The sequence below is a fragment of the Saimiri boliviensis genome, chromosome 1, assembly GCF_048565385.1.
Source record: "Saimiri boliviensis isolate mSaiBol1 chromosome 1, mSaiBol1.pri, whole genome shotgun sequence".
NCBI classification, from domain to species: Eukaryota; Metazoa; Chordata; class Mammalia; order Primates; family Cebidae; genus Saimiri; species Saimiri boliviensis.
In genome coordinates this window covers 27,136,957-27,159,926 of record NC_133449.1, presented here as the reverse complement: position 1 = coordinate 27,159,926, position 22,970 = coordinate 27,136,957, and the positions used below count along the sequence as shown (strand labels likewise).

General features: G+C 49.1%; 3 protein-coding genes across 6 annotated transcripts in view; 2 read left to right on the top strand and 1 right to left on the bottom strand.

Annotated features, from left to right (window-relative positions):
* Nucleotides 1-12,460, top strand: part of PPM1G (protein phosphatase, Mg2+/Mn2+ dependent 1G) — a 32,354-nt gene extending 19,894 nt beyond the window's left edge. For 2 of the 3 annotated variants that reach the window (XM_003941548.4, XM_074395539.1), the window contains exons 2-10: nt 6,784-6,853; nt 7,516-7,601; nt 7,907-8,039; nt 8,686-9,101; nt 9,646-9,783; nt 10,447-10,681; nt 11,054-11,183; nt 11,431-11,533; nt 11,853-12,460. In XM_003941548.4, coding sequence (XP_003941597.1) covers nt 6,784-6,853; nt 7,516-7,601; nt 7,907-8,039; nt 8,686-9,101; nt 9,646-9,783; nt 10,447-10,681; nt 11,054-11,183; nt 11,431-11,533; nt 11,853-12,056 — 1,515 coding nt within the window. In that variant the 3' untranslated portion in view covers nt 12,057-12,460. The remainder of the gene's footprint in view (nt 1-6,783; nt 6,854-7,515; nt 7,602-7,906; nt 8,040-8,685; nt 9,102-9,645; nt 9,784-10,446; nt 10,682-11,053; nt 11,184-11,430; nt 11,534-11,852) is intronic. The other variant, XM_074395538.1, reaches the window with a different exon arrangement.
* Nucleotides 12,461-12,813: 353 nt separating this feature from the next.
* On the top strand, nt 12,814-16,405 carry ZNF513 (zinc finger protein 513). Of its 2 annotated transcripts, none has more exons than XM_074395500.1 (4): nt 12,814-12,890; nt 13,402-13,554; nt 14,590-15,177; nt 15,273-16,405. In XM_074395500.1, exons 2-4 carry the CDS (start codon nt 13,530-13,532, stop codon nt 16,097-16,099), a joined length of 1,440 nt encoding a protein of 479 aa, XP_074251601.1. In that variant the 5' UTR covers nt 12,814-12,890; nt 13,402-13,529; the 3' UTR covers nt 16,100-16,405. The 2 variants fall into 2 exon arrangements, with proteins under 2 accessions (XP_074251601.1, XP_003941603.1); XM_003941554.4 differs by lacking the exon at nt 12,814-12,890 and adding an exon at nt 12,899-13,179.
* A 106-nt stretch (nt 16,406-16,511) lies between these two features.
* On the bottom strand, nt 16,512-22,813 carry SNX17 (sorting nexin 17). The gene is made up of 15 exons (XM_003941550.4): nt 22,572-22,813; nt 22,035-22,109; nt 20,623-20,740; nt 20,062-20,126; nt 19,430-19,540; nt 19,226-19,316; nt 18,962-19,049; nt 18,623-18,692; nt 18,226-18,318; nt 17,926-18,129; nt 17,666-17,791; nt 17,449-17,526; nt 17,249-17,323; nt 17,116-17,157; nt 16,512-17,034 (listed from the first exon to the last, which is right to left on the bottom strand). Exons 1-15 carry the CDS (start codon nt 22,632-22,634, stop codon nt 16,921-16,923), a joined length of 1,413 nt encoding a protein of 470 aa, XP_003941599.1. The 5' UTR covers nt 22,635-22,813; the 3' UTR covers nt 16,512-16,920.
* Between the last annotated feature and the right edge of the window lie 157 nt (nt 22,814-22,970).

Sequence of the window (22,970 nt, the reverse complement as noted above, 5' to 3'; positions counted from 1 at the left end):
AAAAGTAAGGGATATTGGTGAGGCTGCAAAGAAAAGCGGACACTTGTACACTGTTGGTAGGAGTATAAATTAATTTAGTCTAGGCACTGTCAGTTTGGAGATTTCTCAAAGAACTAAGAGTTCAACTACCATTAGACCCAGCAATCTGATATACCCAAAGGAAAATAAATGATTCTTCCAAATGGACATAATGTACCTATATGTTCATTACGGCGCTATTCACAATACTAAATACGTTGAATCAACCTAGGTGCCCATCAGTGATGAGCTAGATAAAGAAAAGAAAGTATGGTACATAGCTACTGTGGAATGTTATGCGTCCATAAAAAAAAGAATGAAATCATGTCTTTGCAACAACATGAAAGTAGCTGGAGGGCTTTATCCTAAGTGAACTAACCTAGAAACAGAAAACCAAATACTGCATGTTCTCCCTCGTAAGTGGGAGCTGAACATCAAGTACATGTGGATATAAAGATGGAAATAATAGGCTGGGCACAGTAGCACACACTTGTAATCCCAGCACTTTGGGAGGCTGAGGTGGGTGGATCACGAGGTCAGGAGTTCAAGACCAGCCTGGCCAACATGGTGAAACCCCATCTCTACTAAAAATACAAAAATTAGCTGGGCATGGTGGCGTGTGCCTGCAAGCCCAGCTACTTGGGAGGCCGAGGCAAGAGAATTGCTTGAACTGGGACCCAGGAAGCAGAAGGTTGCAGTGAGCCGAGATCACGCCACTGCACTCCAGCCTGGGCTACAGAGCAAGACTCTGTCTCAAAAAAAAAAAAAAAGTAGACACTGGGGTCTGCCAGAGGTGATGGCATGGGCTGGGGGTGGTGAGGAACAGCTGAAAAACTACCTTTTTGATACTACACCCGCTACTAATGGGTAATGAGTTCAGTCATACCCCAAACCTCAGCATCACACAGTATACCTTTGTAACACACTTATACATGTACTCTGATTCTAAAATAAACATTGAAAAAGAAGGAAAAAAAAAGAAAACTGACATGGTTTGTACTGTTTAATCCTACATAATGGCTAGGGGAAATGAAGTCTGCACAATACTTGGCTGTTTCTCAGTAAGGGATAGAGAGACGCAAAGGTATAGGTAAAGGTTATGAACAAAAAGGTAAAGGGGGAAAATTAAAGTGTTCAGAGAAAGTGAAGCAGTACCAAATCGTAATATAGATCCCAAGCCTCACTAAGAAGTGAGGGAGAGGGTAATTGTGGAATAGTTCTTGGGACTGAGACCTCAAGGTGTAAGATGAATATTGTGGGCAGTCCTCTTTGAGAAAAAGAATAGAAAAGAAAAATGTGAAATGGGTACTGAATTTCAGAGCATTTTATACATATGTATGTATGTGTATATATATAGTAAATTCCAGCTTACATAGGGCTTTTACTTGTTTTGCATCATTATTAACAGTTCTGTGATGATGTGGGTGTGGTAGATGTTATTCCACATCACAGAGGATAAAATTAAGGCACACCATAAGATAGCTGACCAGAGATCATGCAGTATATGGTAGAATGGCAACTTGAGGCCAGTTCTTAGGTGTGTTTGTTGTCCTTATTCAGAATGGAACATGTGGTTTATTGTACAAAAATTTAAAAATGAATGTTGAAAAGTAGAAAAGTATTATTATCCAAATCTCACCCTCTGTGGTTTTTTGCTATGTAATCTTCCAGACTCTGACATATACATCTAGATACTTTTTTAACTTTTTGCTTTTATTTATTTATTTATTTATATTTTTTTGAGACAGAGTTTGGCTCTTGTTACCCAGGCTGGAGTGCAATGGCGCGATCTCGGCTCACCACAACCTCTGCCTCCTGGGTTCAGGCAATTCTCCTGCCTCAGCCTCCTGAGTAGCTGGGATTACAGGCACGCGCCACCATGCCCAGCTAATTTTCTGTATTTTTAGTAGAGACGGGGTTTCACCATGTTGACCAGGATGGTCTCGATCTCTTTTTTTTTTTTTTTTTTTTTGAGACGGAGTTTCGCTCTTGGTACCCAGGCTGGAGTGCAATGGCACAATCTCGGCTCACTGCAACCTCCGCCTCCTGGGTTCAGGCAATTCTCCTGCCTCAGCCTCCTGAGTAGGTGGGATTACAGGCACGCACCACCATGCCCAGCTAATGTTTTGTATTTTTAGTAGAGACGGGGTTTCACCATGTTGACCAGGATGGTCTCGATCTCTTGACCTTGTGATCCACCCGCCTCGGCCTCCCAAAGTGCTGGGATTACAGGCTTGAGCCACCGCGCCTGGCCCTCGATCTCTTGACCTCGTGATCCACCCGCCTCGGCCTCCCAAAGTGCTGGGATTACAGGCTTAAGCCACCGCGCCCAGCCAACTTTTTGCTTTTAACCACTTAAGATTTTGTGAACTCATTTCCGGATTAACATATATTTGCTTTTAACAGCTGTGTATTCCACTGGATATACATACCATTTGTAATATATTCCTGGAAATTTATATGGTTATAACTTTTTTTTTTTTGAGACGGAGTTTCGCTGTTGTTACCCAGGCTGGAGTGCAATGGCGCAATCTCGGCTCACCGCAACCTCCACCTCCTGGGTTCAGGCAATTCTCCTGCCTCAGCCTCCTGAGTAGCTGGAATTACAGGCACGTGCCACCATGCCCAGCTAATTTTTTTGTATTTTTTTTTTTTAGTAGAGCTGGGGTTTCACCATGTTGACCAGGATGGTCTCGATCTCTCGACCTCGTGATCCACCCGCCTCGGCCTCCCAAAGTGCTGGGATTACAGGCTTGAGCCACCGCGCCCGGCGGTTTTAACTTTTTTATTATAAATAATGCTGTATACAGCCTAGCCAAGAGGGTGAAACCCTGTCTCAACTGGAAAAAAGAAAACCAAAAATTAGCTGGGCATGGTGGTGTGCTCCTGTAATCCCAGCTATTGGAGAGGCTGAGGCAGGAGAATTGTTTGAACCCAGGAAGTGGAGGTTACAGTGAGCTGAGATTGTGCCACTGCACTCCAGCCTGGGCAACAGAGCGAGATTCCACCTCAATAAATAAATAATGCCGTATGAGCATTTTTGTCTAATTACTTCCATAATATAAGTTTTTAAGGGGCCAGACACAGTGGCTCACACCTGTAATATCCAGCACTTCAGGAGGCCAAGACCATCCTGGCTAACATGGTGAAACCCCGTCTCTGTTTAAAAACAAAACAAAGAAAGTATGAAAAGACAAATTTATTCTTGTGCTCCCCTTTCTTACACAAAAAGCAGCCATTTACATCATTCTGCTCTTTGCTTTCTTTATTGCACAAAATATCTTGAAAATCTTCCACGTTTTTTTGTTTTTGTCAAGGAAAGCAATACTTGTAGAACTCTGGTACTCAGTAAAATGACTTTAATGTTATTTAAATGTGTACAGACATAGAACTGGACATAAATTTCATGCCAGCAAACCAAACTACAAAATCAACAGGATTAAAGCAACATTACAGTGGCATAGTTTTTGCTGAAAATAGACACAGCATGACTTAGGTAGTGACTGCTGAGATACAGGTTCTTAAGAGGTTAACATGCCTATACCTTTACTGTATTCCATGCCAATTTAATTCTACCACTACTTTTCTGAATCTGACCCGGTTCTAACTTTGTTCTGTTTTTTCCCCCAGATAGCACTTTATGTTGATTGTGTGTATCTCCCAATGACATGCAAGATTTTTATTTATGAAGTGCTTTATTTTTTTTCAATATATCCCAGGTACCCTAAACACACCCTGTCATGTAATGGGTACTTAAATATTTGATAAATGAATGAATGAAACAGATTAATTTCTTTTTTTTTTTTAAGTTAAACAATCATGTTTATTGCTTGAGCACATAGACAAATTTATGTGACCAGGGCAGAGGCTGTAGATGATTCCTATTTCCAGTTGGGAGGGAGGACTCGCTTAGTCTTAAAATACCCGAGCCAAACGTTGAATCCAGCTCTCTATCAGAATCAGATGGAATTTAGCATCCTTATCCTTTCTGTTCCAATCAAGATGCTTTCGAACAGCGACTGCTTTCTTAATTAAATGGTAGAGATCTTCAGGGAGATCAGGAGCAAGTCCCTTAGACTTAAGAATTCTTAAGATTTTATTGCCTGTCACAAAACATACTTGTGCAACACCATGTAAATCTCTCAGGATCACACCGATTTGTGAAGGAGTCAGGCCCTTCTTGGCCAGTTTGTAAATCTGCTCCTTCACATGATGGCAGCGGTCAGGCAGCTAAAGGAGAAACAGATTAATTTTTTTTTTTTGAGATGGAGTTTCGCTCTTCTTACCCAGGCTGGAGTGCAATGGCGCCATCTCGGCTCACTGCAACCTCCGCCTCCTGGGTTCAGGCAATTCTCCTGTCTCAGCCTCCTGAGTAGCTGGGATTACAAGCACGCACCACCATGCCCAGTAGAGACGGGGTTTCACCTTGTTGACCAGGATGGTCTTGATCTCTTGACCTCGTGATCTACCCGCCTCGGCCTCCCAAAGTGCTGGAATTACAGGCTTGAGCCACCGCGCCCAGCCGAAACAGATTAATTCTTATACACATTCAAGTTTGAGAACCACTGATAGAGGATGCTAGGGCAATTGACAGACGATCATACATGCAACTGTGAAGGTGCTGGCTGACACGGTCAGAAAAGAGGAAAGTCCAGGAAGATAAGCCCTGGCCTAGAGGAAAGGGAGGCTAGTGTGTCTAGTAGTGCAGTAGTTGGAAGAGAGAGAAGTACAAGTCTTGTTTTCTAGACTTGTATAACTAAGGCATTGTCTAATTTCAGGGACAACAGAAGAAACACTGCACTCCAATTTTCTCACAGTTAATATAATTACAAATTTTAAAATGCTAATGTCTAAAAGAGCAAGGAGAGCATGATTGAAATTAAACTCATGCAAGAGTAATTAGCCAAAGTAAATAGTTGATTATATATCCTTTTTGTCTGTAGAGAGTACCTGAAAGAGGCTTGGATTCTTTTCCAAGATTGGGCAGATTAAGCCATAGCACACTTTTACTTGCATCTGATAGTCTTGCTTCAGCTTTGGCTTAGCCTGGAACATTAGTTTCAAGGGGCAGAATTTTATTTTTTATTTTTATTTTGAGACACAGTTTTGCTCTTCTCCCCCAGGCTGGAGTGCAGTGGCGTGATCTTGGCTCACTGCAGCCTCTGCCTTCTGGGTTCAAGCGGTTCTCCTGCCTCAGCCCCGACCACCCCCAGTAGCTGGGATTACAGATGTCTGCCACCACAGCCAGCTAATTTTTGTATTTAGAGAAGAATTTGATCAAGCTCAGCCTTCCACCCAAAATGTTGGTGTGGCAGGGCCATTGCATACTTCTCTTCAGGTGTGCTATGCCTTTAGAGTTGAATGGTGTCTCAGTTTCACCTGGGAATAAGAGGCAGGAAGGCTGACTATATGGAGTGTTGTAAATCCCAGTTAAAAAATACTAAACACAGTGTAGTTAATAGGATTATTTATTGGGAAGGGGTGTGTATATGTGTATGTGTGTGTGTATCTCCATCTTCTGCCTAGTCTGGGGGTAACTTGAGTGAGTTAAGCGTTGAGAAAAGAGGGGAAGACTTTGTTTAGATGGTGTGTTTTTGTTTTCTTGGATAAGTGTAGGTATATAGCTTTACAGATTTCTAGTGCTTTCCCTTAAATCTATTTTAGGATTCTTCTAGAAACTCTTCAGGTTGGTAAGGCCCTTGGGTGTCTTTCTGCTATCTTCCGTGACATTTTCTTCCTTGTAGTTAACCGATTGAAAGAATGGATCTGGAAATGACTTTAAACATCCTTTATCCTGGAGCTAGGCGTGGTGGCTCAGGCCTGAATGCTAGCACTTTGGGAGGCCAAGGCAGGCGGATCACATGGTCAGGAGTTCAAGACAAGCCTGACCAACATGGTGAAATCCCATCTTTACTAAAAATACAAAAATTAGCTAGGCATGGTGGCGCACACCTGTAATCCCAGCTACTCAAGAGGCTGAGGCAGGAGAATTGCTTGAATCCAGGAGGCAGAAGTTGCAGTGAACCAAGATCTTGCCACTGCACTCCAGCCTGGGCAACAGAGCAAGACTCAGTCTTAAAAAAAAAAAAAAAAAACTTTTATTCTGGTTTTCTTATAGATTCCACAGATCCAAAAGGGTCAGGTTTATTTCCAGCAGCCAGATATTCTGCCATCTGGACTAAGATAGCTCCTAGGTTGAGGTTATTATAGAGATAGTAACCTGATTCTTTCTTCCTTTTCTCTCTCTCTCTCTCTTTTTTTTTTTTTTTTTGGTGACAGAGTCTCATTCTGTTGCCCAAGCTGGAGTGCAGTGGCGCAATCTCAGCCCACCACAACCTCCGCCTCTTGGGTTCAAGCGATTCTCCTGCCTCAGCCTCCCAAGTAGCTGGGACTAAAGGTGTGTGCCACCATACCCAGCTAATTTTTGTATTTTTAGTAGAGACGGAATTTCACCATGTTGGCCAGGATGGTCTCACTGTCTTGACCTTGTGATCTACCTGCCTCAGCCTCCCAAAGTGCTGAGGTTACAGGAGTGAGGCACCACGCCTAGCTCTTTTTTTCTTTTCTTTTTCCCCTTTTCTCCTTTGCCTCCCTCTTCTTTTCTTTCTCTGTATTCATTTTATCATTCCATGTTTTTTTCTTATTTCTAGGCCATATAGGCCAGCCAGGAAAAGGTTAGTAAGATTAAGGTGTATGACATTGATCCCTATAACCTGAAGAATATTCTTTGACTTTAAGACATATCAATTATGCTGTCTTTCCTAGGATGCTCACAACTGTATTCCTGAGCTGGACAGTGAGACAGCCATGTTTTCTGTCTACGATGGACATGGAGGTAACTTTAACAGATCATATTGGTAACATTCTAGGATCATAATTCCAGACATTCCAGGGCCTTGTTCATTTACTTTTCAGGGTCTGGCCCTCGATATCATTTCCTGACTGGTGCTGTTTTTCTGTATTCTGTCATTCCCTTTTCCCAATAGGTACTGTATTGGTGTATAATCTCACCAGGCCTTGTTTTAATCCAAAGAGCCTCTTTATCATTTTTTATTTTTAAAAATTTTGGGGGCCAGGCGTGGTGGCTCATGCCTGTAATCCAAGCACTTTGGAGGCCAAGGCGGGTGGATCACCTGAGGTCGGGAGTTCAAGACCAGCCTGATCAACATGGTGAAACCCCGTCTTTAAAAAAAAAAAAAAAAAAAAAAAAAAAAAAAATTTGTACCCAGATGAGCTGATTTTTTATCTTTTTTCCACTGGAGAACTAAATATACAGGTGAGAAAAGACAAGATATATTAATATACCTTAGAGAACTGATGGTGAAATCAATTTTTGGGGTTAGAATTTCCCCAGTTTCCTTCAAATAGGGTGCAGGGGTGCTAAGATATTTATCTCCTAAAACCTTGGGGTTCACTCCAGTATGGCATATAAATATTGTATCACTTTCTATGTGTGGTGAGCAGTGCTCCAGGTGACCTTCCTTCCTTTCCTTCTAGGGGAGGAAGTTGCCTTGTACTGTGCCAAATATCTTCCTGATATCATCAAAGATCAGAAGGCCTACAAGGAAGGCAAGCTACAGAAGGTCTGTCTTCTCACACTCTCCATTCCTCACTTGTGTAGGCTTTTCCCTTGTTCTCCAGCCCTTGGGCTTTTCTTTTTGTCCCCGAGCTGCTGCTTCTCTACTCTTGAAGAATTGTGTGTCTAAAACGAGCTTGTTAGCTGCGTTTTAGGCTAGTCTTATTATTCCCAGGCCTCTGAACTGTTTTTTTCTGTGAGTGTCTCTTAGTGTAGTGGCTCACACTCTAATTTGTTTTCCATCCTTGTGCTCAGGATTGTATATAGGCAATTCATTTTGTACTAGTCTTAGATTATTTTGCTTATATTCAGGCTTTAGAGGATGCCTTCTTGGCTATTGATGCCAAACTGACCACTGAGGAAGTCATTAAAGAGCTGGCACAGATTGCAGGGCGACCCACTGAGGATGAAGATGAAAAAGAAAAAGTAGCTGATGAAGATGATGGTGAGTGTGGCATCCGTTGTTTGAGAGGATATCAGTATTTTAAGAAATATTCTTTAATACTACTTATTTATCAGTTCTAAGATAGGATGGCCTTCTAGGGACCTGGGGAATCCTTACGTTAAAGAAACCGATAGTGTTCTCCTGCATTGTATGTGGTTATGAAAAGGAGGGAGAGAATTCTCTTTGCTGAGTGGTATCTTAGCTGTAAGCATTTTATATACATTATCTTTGGAGTCTTCCTGGTTCCTGCTGGTATTTCTGTGCTTTTTTTTTTTTTCCTCAAGACTGGAACAGTTATTAGCCCCAGTAGCCAGTCATTAAGCCTAATTCTGTAATACCATTTCAGGCTTCCTGGATCCTCAGCCAGAATAGGGCTTTCACAGCTTAACAATAACAAATGAGATGTGAGAGGGGAAATATAGTAACTAGTGTTGCTTTGATTAAGAAGAGGGTGAAACTCAAAAACAAGAAGAAGTCTGTGGAGGAGGAGGAGCCAGGGTATATTCTTCTGAGACTTGATAAGCGAGAGGAGCCTTAGGAGTGGGAGGTTGTGGGGAAGGTAGAACTCAGGCTGTTGAGGTAGTGAGAGGGACTGATCCCATGAGGCATCTGGCATGGGGGCTCTGATTTAGCCTCTTCCCTGCAGTGGACAATGAGGAGGCTGCACTGCTGCATGAAGAGGCTACCATGACTATTGAAGAGCTGCTGACACGCTACGGGCAGAACTGTCACAAGGGTCCTCCCCACAGCAAATCTGGAGCTGGGACAGGCGAGGAACCAGGGTCCCAGGGCCTCAATGGGGAGGCAGGACCTGAGGACTCAACTAGGGAAACTCCTTCACAGGAAAATGGCCCCACAGTCAAGGTCTACACAGGCTTTTCCTCCAATTCGGAACGTGGGACTGAGGCAGGCCAAGTTGGTGAGCCTGGCATTCCCACTGGTGAGGCTGGGCCTTCCTGCTCTTCAGCCTCTGACAAGCTGCCTCGAGTTGCTAAGTCCAAGTTCTTTGAGGACAGTGAGGATGAGTCAGATGAGGCGGAGGAGGAAGAGGAAGACAGTGAGGTAAGGGCCTGTGAGGGCAGGCAGATGCTGAAGTAGCAGAGAGGTCCTGTTTGGTTGCCATCTGTAGTTTTCAGCTCTCCCCCAAGACCCACTATATTCTAAGCTTTAGCCTTGAATTCATTGAACTCCATCATTACAGGTACCATTTGCCTTCTTACCTCTTCCTTTGTTGATACTATAACAAACAGATCTAGTTCTGGCTTTTGTCTGTCTCCTGGAGACAGAACAAGAATATAGTTGTTATCTTGGCTAGTTTTCATCTCTGGACAATTTATCTTCTGGCCACTGTGCCTGAAAGATACTTTTGGCTGGCAGCCCTTGATTTGTCCTGAGCTTTTTGCTGGTGACTGCTAAGCCCAGTTCAGGATGTCAGTTATACTCATGCTAGCCCTTTCCATCCCCCCAGTCTTCATGACCATATACTTGTATCTTTTGGTGTTTTGAGGACTTATGTTCAGTCAGGGCCTCTTGATTCTGAGTATGTGCTGGAGGGGAGGGAGAGGATCATCCCAGTCTCAGCAGTCTGGGATCCTTCCTCCGGCAGGAATGCAGTGAGGAAGAGGATGGCTACAGCAGTGAGGAGGCAGAGAATGAGGAAGATGAGGATGACACCGAGGAGGCTGAAGAGGAGGAGGATGAAGAAGAAGAGATGATGGTACCAGGGATGGAAGGCAAAGAGGAGGTGTGTGGGGAAGGGGAGCAGTGAGTCTTAAAAAACCAGAAGGCAGGTGTGAAACCCCAGATTTTTATTTTGAGACAGGGGATCCCCTAATACTTTAGGTTGGAAGTCATAGTCATGGGGATTTACTCTGCAAGGGAAATGAGGTGGTAAGCCTTTGGGGTCAAATTATCTAAAAACAAGGGAGAGGGAATGTGCCGCTGTCTCTCAAAAGAGGAAATATGCCCAGTGCAGTGGCTCACGCCTATAATCCCAGCACTTTGGAGGCTAAGATGGGTGGATCACCTGAGGTCAGGAGTTCAAGACCGGCCTGGCCAACATGGCAAAATCCCATCTCTAATGAAACATACAAAAGTTAGCCATGCGTGGTGGCAGGCGCCTGTAATCCCAGCTACTGGGGAGGCTGAGGCAGGAGAAACCACTTGAACCCGGGAGATGGAAGTTTCAGTGAGCTGAGATCACACCACTGCACTCTGGCCTGGGCTTAAGAGCAAAACTCTGTCTTAAAAAAAAAAAAAAAAAAAAAAAAAGAGGAAATCTGTGCTTTTCCTGTTAAAGCTCTCTTGGGGGTCCCAGTGGAAGCAAGCATAGGTGAATGGTCAGGAGCACATCAGTGAGGAACTCATGTTCAGAAGCTCCCATGATGCTCCCTTTCTTCCTCTTAAGCCTGGCTCTGACAGTGGTACGACAGCTGTGGTGGCCCTGATACGAGGGAAGCAGTTGATTGTAGCCAACGCAGGAGACTCTCGCTGTGTGGTATCCGAAGCTGGCAAAGCTTTAGACATGTCCTATGATCACAAACCAGAGGATGAAGTAGAACTAGCACGCATTAAGAATGCTGGTGGCAAGGTCACCATGGATGGGCGAGTCAACGGGGGCCTCAACCTCTCCAGAGCCATTGGTAAGGGCCAAGAAACTCTGTTCCAGACGACCTAATAGCAAACTTTAATTTTCCTAGCACTTGTGCCTTTCAAAGCACTTTAATATCTACCTCTGTTCTTACGTTCCTGTGAAATAGCTAAGATGGGTATAGGTATCATTATACCTATCTTAGGTAATGGTTGAATGATGAAAAAAACTGATGAGTGACTCTTAAGGTTCAGCAATCTGGTGGCAGGGCTGAAACTAGAAAAACTAGGACTCAGTTTTCCATTCCACTAGATTATGGAACTTTGTAAAGAAGAGAAATGAATGGCAAGGTTTGACCTGCCACAAACACAAGTCTGTGGGAAGTATCCAAATTGTTCATCAACCAATCATTCCTTTACTCCAGGGGACCACTTCTATAAGAGAAACAAGAACCTGCCACCCGAGGAACAGATGATTTCAGCCCTTCCTGACATCAAGGTGCTGACTCTCACTGATGACCACGAATTCATGGTCATTGCCTGTGATGGCATCTGGTGAGCACTGGCAGAATGCCCTAAATTCCCCTTTCTGCAGCATTTCTTCTCTTAAAGGGCTCAGGCCATCGCTAGGATTAAAGCCTAGGCAGACCTAGGCCTCTTGGTGGGTCAAGAGCACCCAGACTAAGGCAGAGCTGAGAGTTTCCATAGGTATTTACAATGGCCTGGGCCACCACCTCTATCCATACTCATCTACTCTGCCTTGGTGAGATTAGAAGATTCTGACTGTTGTTCTCAACCCCAGGAATGTGATGAGCAGCCAGGAAGTTGTAGACTTCATTCAATCAAAGATCAGCCAGCGTGATGAAAATGGGGAGCTTCGGTTATTGTCATCTATTGTGGAAGAGGTGAGTACCAGGGTGGAAAAGAGAGGGTATCTGGTATGCACAGCTAGGGTTTACTCTTTTCATCTGAGCTAAGTTGGCAATCTGGGAGCATACCATTAATTGCTGACAGACGCTGAACCCTGACTACAAAGTTCCACCTTCTCTCATTTCCCTGACTTAGCCTTATGCCTTATGGACTAGCAAGTGGGCTGTTTTGTGATACCTCTTGCCCATTCCTCTCCTACCACCCTGACTCAGCTGGCCAGCCCTCTTGTGGGACTCCAGGTTCCCAGAAAGGTGTTCAAACCCTGTGGCTGAGCTATCCCCATCCCTTTTGTAGCTGCTGGATCAGTGCCTGGCACCAGACACTTCTGGGGATGGTACAGGGTGTGACAACATGACCTGCATCATCATTTGCTTCAAGCCCCGAAACACAGCAGAGCTCCAGCCAGAGAGTGGCAAGCGGAAACTAGAGGAGGTGCTTTCTACTGAGGGGGCTGAAGAAAATGGCAACAGTGACAAGAAGAAGGCCAAGCGGGACTAGCAGTCATCCAGACCCCTGCCCACCTAGACTGTTTTCTGAGCCCTCCGGACCTGAGACTGAGTTTTGTCTTTTTCCTTTAGCCTTAGCAGTGGGTATGAGGTGTGCAGGGGGAGCTGGGTGGCTTCACTCCACCCATTCCAAAGAGGGCTCTCCCACCACACAGCCCCCGGGAGCGTCTGCTGTCCTCCCCAGCCTCCTCTTTGCTCCTCGGGCTCATCACCGGTTCTGTGCCTGTACTCTGTTGTGTTGGAGGGAAGGACTGGCGGTTCTGGTTTTTACTCTGTGAACACTTTATTTAAGGACATTCTTTTTTATTGGCGGCTCCATGGCCCTCGGCCGCTTGCACCCGCTCTCTGTTGTACACTTTCAATCAACACTTTTTCAGACTAAAGGCCAAAACCTAATCGTGCGCATCGTGTCCTTTTTTTTCTGCTGCCGTGGCCCTAGACTTGGGCCCCATCCGTAGCATCTGGAGAGTCCCCGTGTGCGTGTGTGCGTGGTGTGCCCGTGTGTGTCCCGCGCGTGTGTAGGCCAGCCCCGAGCGAGCTGCTGGGGGGGCCAACCTGGCGGGCGTCAAGACTGCTCCTGGTTCCCTCTTGGAGCCAGAAATGATCTAGTTCCTCTAGGAAGGGGTTGGGACCGGTCTGCCGGGCCTGAAGCCTGGAGTCGGGCCGGGCGCCTCCGGCAGGCTCCCAATGACTGCTGATTGGCTAGCTCGTCGCCTCGTCACAATCACTTCCCGGTCACGCCATGGAGGCTCCCGCCGCGGCCGATTCTCACGGACTACGCGTCCCGTGCGGCTCTGCGGCGGCGGAAGCGGAAGCGAGTACGGAGGTACCAGCTGGTCTCCGTAGGGGGGTAGGGGGCTCCATGAATGGAAGCGGCGGCGGCGGCGGGAGCGGCCTGAGCTGGGCGCCGGGGCCAGGGCCGAGGGCTGCCCAGGGCCCGCGCCGCTGCATGGGGGCGGCCCGCGGGCCCTGAGAGGAAGGGCGGACAGGCGGGCTGAGATAGGAGGGGCGGGGTCGGACGGCCACAGGCCGGAGGCGCGTCGGGCTGGAGCCGGTCACGATGCCCCGAAGGAAGCAAAGCCACCCGCAGCCCGTGAAATGCGAGGGGGTCAAAGGTCAGGGGTCAGGGGCCTTGAGGGGGAGAGGAGCGGGGGTGGGGGTCAGTGGAGTGGGCTCAGGTCATGGTGGAGGGCGACTCCTGAGGGATGAGTTGGGCGATCCAGATTCCTAGCTTCCCACCGAGGCAAGGGAATCAGAGTGGGTCAGTGAGTACGGGAAGTGTGGTCCACGAGGGCTGGTTCCTGAGGGAGAATCCACAAGCCCCCTCCCCTCTTCAGTGGATACTACTGAAGACTCCCTCGACGAAGGACCCGGGGCCCTGGTATTGGAGAGTGATTTGCTACTAGGCCAGGATCTGGAGTTTGAGGAGGAAGAGGAGGAAGGCGACGGCAACAGTGACCAGCTCATGGGCTTCGAGAGAGACTCGGAAGGTGGGTTTTCGGGACTTGGTTAAGGATTTGTGACCGCCGGAGACCCCAGCCCTTCAGGAGGCGGGTTAGGTGAACAGAACACCATTTCCTGCCAGAACTGAGGGCTGGTTTAGTTTACATTTGAGCTCGGTGACTTCATTTGTTTAATGGTCCAATCACTTCCATCACTTTGTTGAGGTGAAGTTCTGAGGCCTGGTCAAAGGTGATATGAATAGGAGGGTGGGTGAATCACATGGGGCAACTGATTAAAAGTAAATGTCCTGTCCCTCTCCCAGGCTCATTCTCTTTATGTGTATTTACTTTTAAGAGGTTCAGGGAAGCAAACTCTCTGTAAATCATTCAACCCAGTACTTAGGTCTAATGTAACCCTTTCACCTGCAGTGTAAGCTCCTTTTGTATTGAGAGCTTTTAGTTTCTGTCTTTATCCTTCCATGTCCCTCTTCCCTGTGATCTTAGCATCACCCTACCCTAATCTGCTGCACTACTCATCCACTTAGCAAGATGTTTTTGAAATTCATTGAGGGGATCCATGTAAATATGAATCTATTCTTCAGCCGGACAAGTGGTATTACATGCATTACTTTCATTGTCTCCACTTCCCTCCAAATTTTGCCTCAGAGATAGGTTTTATTTTACAGCAGCTCCTTACTAAAAGGGGCCCTAGCAATAGAGTTTAGAAAAAGTCTCGGGGCTCTCTGCCTTTTGTATTTTTACTTTCTTATCTCAAGAATTAATTACATTATTGATTCATTTCAGTCTGTGGTCCACTGTGAGCCCTTGATCCTTACCCATTCAGTGAAACTAGATACAGATCAATTCTTCTATCACTAGATTAGTCCAGTCTAAGAGGTAGAAAATTCCTGTTGAATTTTCTGGAATTACTGCAGGTGAGACCTTGATTTCTAGGAGGAACTAAAGGGATCATCAGAGCTAAGGGTGGAGCCAAGGAAGTGGTGAGAGCATAAGTGAAAAGGGGATTGTATGGAGCCTGATCCTACCCCATGCTGATGTCTCTTCTCATGTCTATTTCACCAGGAGACTCTCTGGGGGCCAGGCCTGGGCTTCCCTATGGGCTGAGCGACGATGAGTCTGGGGGCGGCCGGGCACTAAGTGCCGAGAGTGAAGTTGAGGAGCCAGCCAGGGGTCCAGGGGAGGCCAGGGGTGAGAGGCCAGGCCCAGCCTGCCAGCTGTGTGGGGGGCCGACAGGTGAGGGGCCGTGTTGTGGGGCAGGAGGGCCGGGTGGGGGGCCCCTGCTGCCCCCACGGCTACTGTACTCATGCCGCCTCTGCACCTTCGTGTCCCACTACTCGAGCCACCTGAAGCGGCACATGCAGACACACAGCGGGGAGAAGCCGTTCCGCTGTGGCCGCTGCCCTTACGCCTCAGCCCAGCTCGTCAACCTGACACGACATACCCGCACCCATACTGGCGAGAAGCCCTACCGCTGTCCCCACTGCCCCTTTGCCTGCAGCAGCCTGGGCAACCTGAGGCGGCATCAGCGTACCCACGCAGGGCCCCCCACTCCTCCCTGCCCGACCTGTGGCTTCCGCTGCTGTGCTCCACGACCAGCCCGGCCTCCCAGTCCCACAGAGCAGGAGGGGGCGGTGCCGCGGCGACCTGAAGGTAAGAGAGGCCAGGGACCAAAGATCTTGGGACATGGGTGGCTGGTCCTAGGAATGCTTGGATTGGATTCATAGCCCAGGTCTTTGTCCCCACAGATGCTCTGCTCCTTCCAGATTTGAGCCTCCATGTGCCACCAGGTGGTGCCAGTTTCCTGCCAGACTGTGGGCAGCTGCGGGGTGAAGGGGAGGGCCTCTGCGGGACTGGATCAGAACCACTGCCAGAGCTGCTGTTCCCTTGGACCTGCCGGGGCTGTGGACAAGAGCTGGAGGAGGGTGAGGGTAGTCGGCTGGGAGCTGCCATGTGTGGGCGCTGCATGCGAGGAGAGGCTGGAGGGGGTGCCAGTGGGGGGCCCCAGGGCCCCAGTGACAAAGGCTTTGCCTGTAGCCTCTGCCCCTTTGCCACTCACTATCCCAACCACCTGGCCCGGCACATGAAGACACACAGTGGTGAGAAGCCCTTCCGCTGCGCCCGCTGTCCTTATGCCTCTGCTCATCTGGATAACCTGAAACGGCACCAGCGCGTCCACACAGGAGAGAAGCCCTACAAATGCCCCCTCTGCCCCTATGCCTGTGGCAATCTGGCCAACCTCAAGCGTCATGGTCGCATCCACTCTGGTGACAAACCTTTTCGGTGTAGCCTTTGCAACTACAGCTGCAACCAGAGCATGAACCTCAAACGTCACATGCTGCGGCACACAGGCGAGAAGCCCTTCCGCTGTGCCACCTGCGCTTATACCACAGGCCACTGGGACAACTACAAGCGCCACCAGAAGGTGCATGGCCATGGTGGAGCAGGAGGGCCTGGTCTCTCTGCCTCTGAGGGCTGGGCCCCACCTCATAGCCCACCCTCTGTTTTGAGCTCTCGGGGCCCACCAGCCCTGGGCACTGCTGGCAGCCGGGCTGTCCATACAGACTCACCCTGAACTAGGTCCTTCCCCATGTTTTATACAGATGGACTAGAAGCCACCTTCTTCCTCCCCCGCTGGCCAGGGGCTCCACACAGACTAACCTAGGCACTATAAGGACCAGCCCAACCCCATGGGCTGGGGGCCGTATGGACCAGGGGGCCTTGCCTTGACTGATGCACTTCATGAGCTCAGTGAGAAGGGCCCTGTATTCACCTCCACTGCTCCCAGGGGCTGTGGACAACCTGGCTGGAGGACTGCCCAGCCTCCCACCTGTTTATTTAACTTATTTCAGTGCTTTATAATAAAGGAAACACTAACAAAGCCATGTCTATGCTGAATTGGCAATGGCAGGCAGTTTAGCCTTACCCTTAGCATAGTAGTCTATGCTGTGATGGGGGAACCAGGGGCAGTGAGCGGGAACCAGAGGTAGGCAGCAATCAGGCTGAGTTTAATGATGGGGAAGTGGGCCACACCAAACAGAGACCTCTGCCCATCCCCTTGGCCTTTGGCCCATGGCCCCAAGAAGCCAGAAGTGGCCCAGGGGGAGCTGTGGTTCCTCCCCAAGGCAGGTAGCCATGGTCCCTTGGACTTTGTGCAAAATACTAAATGCTAATTTGGCATCGAGGGCCAGCTCTGAAAAGAGAAGGGGCGATCCTTTGTGCAGCCAGCCCAGGGGACAAGGAAAAGTAGGTTATGAGGCCCCTGGCCAAGAGAAAAGCAGAAAGTAGGAAGGCGGGGAAGGAAAAGACCCTCCTCCCCCGCGAGCTTGGGGGACACAGGCACAGGGCAAGTTTCAATTCCTCTGGGGTACAGGGCCGACATCCAAGCAGTGGAGATTACAGATCCTCATCTCCAATGCCCTCGAAGGCAAAATTGCCGTGGACATCACTGGCACTGGCATCTGTGCTGGGACTGCCAATTCCCCGCAAGCTCACGGCACTCAGCTTACTCTGTAACAAAGGCAGGGTGGAGTCAGAGAGCTTGGGTGTGCAAGATCCCCCAACACCAACCTCACCAACCCTGGAACTCACTGAGAGTTTGACCATAGACTCCCGGGTGGCATCAGGTGACTCCTGGGTAAGAAGAGGCAAAGGTGTCAGAAACTCACTAGGAGAGGTGAGGCAGGGCTGAGAGCCAGGGTTCTGAACAGGAGGTAATACTTACAAGCAGTGGTGGGGACTTCACTGCTTGCTGGCTCTCTGAACGTCTCAGAGTGCCCCCCACCCGCCGGCGCAGCATCTGGGGTCAGAGACAAGGTGCCGGTGAGGACAGGATCACTTCCCCTCTCAAGAGAAGCCTCACACCTGGGACAAAAGTCAGGGGGAGCACACCCACTCGCTGCTCAGTCCGCACTTGTTGCCTACCTTCCTGATACTGCCACCAGACTTCTTCACCATCAGCTCATCCACCATGGACTGCAAGCAGATGCTCATCATGATAGCCTGAGGGCAAGAAGAGTGCCCAGCTTGACAAGAGTGGTCACTCTGAGCCCAGCGCCACTAAGGGCTCCCACATTGAGTACTGGAAAGCCTACACTTTTATCTAAGGGGTTCCAGAGGAGGCCTGAGGGTAGGTTCACACCTGGGGGCTAGTGATAGTGACCCACTGTAGCCGATCCTTGCTCATGAGGTATTCAAAAGCCAGTTCCAGACGCACCTCACCCCGGCCCCGGCCTGGGCTACTTGTGCCTCCACTGGGCAATGGCACCTGGGAGAGGAAGGGAAATTAGGCTGAGTTCACTCTGACCAACCTGCCTGCCTCCCTGACCCACTGCAGCCCATGCCTAAGCTCAAGGCTTGCCAGGCCCCCATGCCAGGCCTCCCCTTTCTACCCCAACTCACAGAGGAAGTGACCCGCCAGCATCGCATGCGGGTGACCCGGAAGGAGCCTTCTCGGAGTTGCTGGCCAGGCAGGCGGAGCTGGAGGCTGAGCTCACTGTTGCCTGCACTCACCACCACAGGACAGTCCTTCTCTGGGAAGTCAGCCACACAGGGATCAAAGCGCAGGTAGCCATAGTGCCGCAGCGTCTGAGCCAGTCTCAGGAACTGAAAAATGGTCATCACGTGGGATAGATTAGGAGGGGGAATGGGGCAGCTCAGACAAAGCAACCCTTTGGAGGGAGACAGAGAGGCAGGGCTCACCTCCTTCTTGGAGACTTTCTCTTGCAGAGATTTGAGTTGCCGGTGCTGTTCCTTGGTGACCAAGATCCACCCACGCTCAATATCTGATACTGTCTATAGTAGAGACAAGGGGCAGGCATTAGGAGGTCCCAGTCAGCAATCCAAGGAAAGTGTCTACAGTTACCTCTGTCCAGCCTGACCCCTAGCCCCACACTTGAGTGACCTCTTTGCAGTAAGTCCTGGATCTTATCAGCTTAATAAAAGTAGGGAGAGTAGATATTGTGCCAGCAGCACTGATAGTATTCTAGGAACTTCCCCATGAACTGGGAACAAAGACATGACAGGAGTTTTCTTGGGAGAGTGAGTCACCAGAGTTATATTCTTCAGGGGAAGGGTTCTGAGGCAGCTCCAAGCTCACCTGAGCATAAAGCAGGTTCAGGCCAACCCGGTTCTCCATGACATCGTCATCATAGGCAGAGTCCCAATAACTGTGAGGCCAAGGGGTGGAAAGGGGTAATGGAGCTAAGCTGGGGTAAGGCAAGAGGTAGAATGGAAAATGGGCAAAACAGGAGCAATCTGGAACTATCAGGGGCTAATGGTATACTGGAAGGAAGCTTGGGAGGCCTGGCAGAAACACCCAGCACTATACCCCCTTGTCCAGATTATTCTGTCTCAATATGTGGCCCAATAATCCACTCTAGCATGGCACCCACCCCCTCCCCCCCCACTCAGCCCCGCTTCCAGGCCCAGCCCTGACCTCTTCCTGAGCACAATCTTATACTCTTGACTCCGAAGACTGGTAACAGACACATAAGGCAGCTCAAACTCTTGCAACTTCCGTACAACTATGGGTTTTTTAAATCAAAAAAAAAAAAAAGAAAAATGTAATGAGATTTAAAGGAAGGGAAGTCAAGAAACTAGTGCCCTGAGGCAATGCTCACGAAGGGGGAGTGGGGAGTTATAGGGGCTGCAGACTCACTACTAGAAGTACAATGAAGCAGTCAAGTCCAGAGAAACTCACAAGAAAAGGCTCCATCCTCTTTTTCTCGAACTAAGAATAGACTAAAGTATCCAATCAAGTCATCTGGAAGATCCAGCTTTGCAGCTACAGCCTGGGGATGGCGATAGAAATATAATTCATCATACTAGCTGGTTCCAATCATTCTCCGAGCCCAGGACCCTGGGGTGCAGGGGGAGAAGGGACAGTGCTGAACAAGCGCCTCACCTCCAGGACGTCCTCAGTTTGATCTGAAGTTAGCACGTTGACCATAACTTTCTGCCCGTTGCTGAGCAGCACTTCCAAGGATACCTCCTCTGTGGGGACCTGCTGTGTCTCCTGTTGTGAGCATACATGGGGATTGGAGGCACTGCCTTGTCCTTTGCCCTGACCTGTGTCCAACTCTGTTTCTAGGTCTCTTTTGTATCTTTATTCTCAGCTGCTTAAATACAGGCTGGGATTTCTTTGATTTCATGGGAATTAGCAGAAGTTCCATTTAATTAAAAAGATGACTTCTCTGTTATTATACTAAAATGACATAGCCTGGCCGGGCATGGTGGCTCACACCTGTAATCCCAGCACCTTGGGAGGCCAAAACGGGAGTTTGTGACCATCCTGGCCAACATGGCAAACTCCCATCTCCACTAAAAATACAAAAATTGGCCAGGCATGGTGGCGGGCATGTGTAATCTCAGCTACTTGGGAGGCTGAGGCAGGGGAATTGCTTGAACCCAGGAGGCGGAGGCGGCAGTGAGCTGAGATTGCACCACTGCACTCCAGCCTGGGCAAGAGAGTGAGACTCTGTCTCAAAAAAATAAAAAGGTCCTTTTCTTAAATCTTGGTACCACCCAAAGCCCTACCTGTTGTGCCCGACGCAGGAAACTGTTGAAGGTCTCGCTGCTCCCAAGCAATGGGTCTTGTCGAACTATGGGGACAAGAAAACAGTATTACAGGAACTTAGGACTCACTCTTGGCTCCCCAGTCCTCCACTCAGTAGGCTCTCCCGACCCCATTTCCTGGGCTGATGGTGGCCTGCCACATCCCCCAGCTGGCCTCACCTCACTCACTGTTTGCATAAATTCTTCACCTGCCCCACCCTTGGCTGCCATCTAGGTGAGTCCAGTCTATAGAACTAGGGAAATAACAATGATGTTAATCTAAAGCACATCAGACACAAATTAAGTTCTCTCCACTAATCTTAAGACTAGTGTTATACTAGTATTTCTCATAAATGTTAGTGCCCAAATTGTTTTGCTAGTACATAGAGTTACACATCCTCGTAGGCTAATTACATAACAGATCAAACAAGAGGCTTCCCAGATCTAGAAATTAAATCAGGCCCTTCTACAGAACCAGCTATTTTCAAGTCTCTCCCCATAGTCCTCAGTATAGTCAACCTAAAGTTTCCTGCAACCACTCACCAGCTTGCATGTACTTCTCTAACTGCTCTCTCCTCTGTTCTACCTCAGCAGGAGTCAGAGAGAAAAGCTTCTTTGGGGGGAATGCAGGAAGCACATTGGCCCCATACTCCTTCCGAAGCTATTTAGAGAAAGAGATACAACCCTTCACATAAACACAGAAAATGAGAGGAGGCAATCTACACTCATAATGTTCTCTTGAGCACCCCTCCCTTCCCTCAGTCCCTGCTCCCCTAACTATCTTGGTCATCTGAGAAACAATTCCTTCGGCAGTGGTAGCATCTCAAGGGAGCTGTCCTCGATATAAGTTATTCTCTATCTTATTGTGTACAAGTCACCCCCTTTACAGTATGGGGAGGATTTGTACTGGGCCAGGACCCATAGGGATCCCCTTGACCACCTAGCAAGACTGTTCACCGAACCCTCACAGGAAGCAAAGGGCTTCATAACGTGCGCAGTTAATAGCTAAGTCTGTTTACAAAGTATCTTAGAACTTAAAGGGACTTTGCAGATCAAAGAATTCGTCTTTCAGTTGCAAAAACTTAGGACCAAAGTAAAATGCCCAGGCACGGTGGCTCATGCCTGTAATCTCAGCACTTTGGGAGGCCGAGGCGGACAGATCACCCGAGTTCAGGAGTTCAAGACCAGCTTGGCCAACATGGTGAAACCCCATCTCTACTAAAAAATACAAAAATTAGCTGGGTGTGGTGGCGGGCACATGTAATCCCAGCTACTCAGGAGGCTGAGACAGGAAGCTTGAACCCAGGAGGCAGAGGTTGGAGGGAGCTGAGATCATGCTGCTGCACTTCAGTCTGGGCAACAAGAGCAAAACTCCATCTCAAAAAAGAAAGGAAAAGAAAAAAAAAGAACTCAGATAACTTGCTCAGGGTTGTACAACTAATTATCAGTAGAAATCTACTGAGTTAAAGAGACTTTACGATCTGGTAAGGAAGGAGGACAGATACTGCATCACAGATACATAACAATAACCGTAACAGCTAAAGCATGGAAACGAGCCAAAGAACACAAAAGGAAATTGGTGAATCGTTTGTATAAGCAGGGAAAGGAATTTCAAGTTGCAGCTCAGATGACAGAAGGAATGTGCTTTGACAGCCTGGGTGGAGGTAGCAGAGGATAGGGGATGGTTTGTCCATGCAAGGGTAAAGGCTACTAGAGCAGGAAGACTGGACAGAGAACCAGGATATGAGTACAGGAAGGAGCAGTTGTTGCGCAGGCGTTAAGCTTCTTAGGGAGTTCCCCGGAAATGTCAGACAAGACAAACCAGGACCCTTCCCTGTGGCAATGATTAAAGGGGAACTACAGCCTATGGGAACAAGAGCGGGTAAAGGGAGACACAGGTGCCCATGTGTAGGGAAAGGCTTGAAGCTGTTTCAAGGCAGGGGTGCTAGTCCCACCTGCTCGTGCAGCCCCAGGAGCTGGCTGTAGCGCACCCGACAGTGCAGGACTCCATTCACGTGTATGTTATAGGCCTGAGGACACAAAAGTAGTCAAGCATTTTAGGGTTGCGGTCTGCGCAACCCCCTTGAGGACCTTGGCAGAAAGTTGCCTGGCAACTCTGCCGGAGGAACGCGCTCATCTCCCGAAGGTTAGTTCGCTTGTTTTCCCCAGGGCCACGTCCCAAAGCTGAAGAGCCAGTCCGGGGGTAATTGGGACGCTTGTGTTACAGTCTCCCTGCCCAAAAAGCCAGTGACGCCCACCAGAGCAGCTGCGGCCTAGATGGGGGAGGCGACCCGGCAGAACAAAGGGCCTACAGGAGCTCGGGCGACCCCTGTACGAATCAGACACACGAGATAAGCTCCTAGAGTGGCCGTCGGGAGTAGGCAGCCCAGGACTAGGCCCGAAGGGTGGCGGTCAGGCCTCGGAGGTCGCTCCGAGAGGGCTCGGGCCCGTTATCCCCGCCCCTGCCCGGCCCGGCTTCGGCCGCTCCTCACCACGTAGGCGGAGCCGCCGCTGTCCCCGCTGCGGGACTCGGTTTCGGGAATGGAAAAGTGCATTGTTTCCTAAGGCAGGGCCCTGCCGGGCTCCGGACTGTGAGGGCCGCAGCGGCTCTGCACGCTCCCCTCCGCTGCTCAGCGAGTCTCCGCAGCCTCACTCGCCATTTTGGGAGCCCTGCGATCCGAAGTGGGGAGGAGGTGGGACGTCAGCCCCGGGACGCAGCCGCTCGTACATGCTGGGAACTGTAGTCTAAAGGGCAAGAGCCGCCTTTCGGGACCGGGAGCCCAAAGTGCACTTGGCCCTCGTTGCGACCCGTAGTGCGGGGGGCGGGAACCCATGGTCCGTCGGGAGTTGTAGTCCGATTGGAGCTGCACGCTTCACTTCGGTGGCTCAGC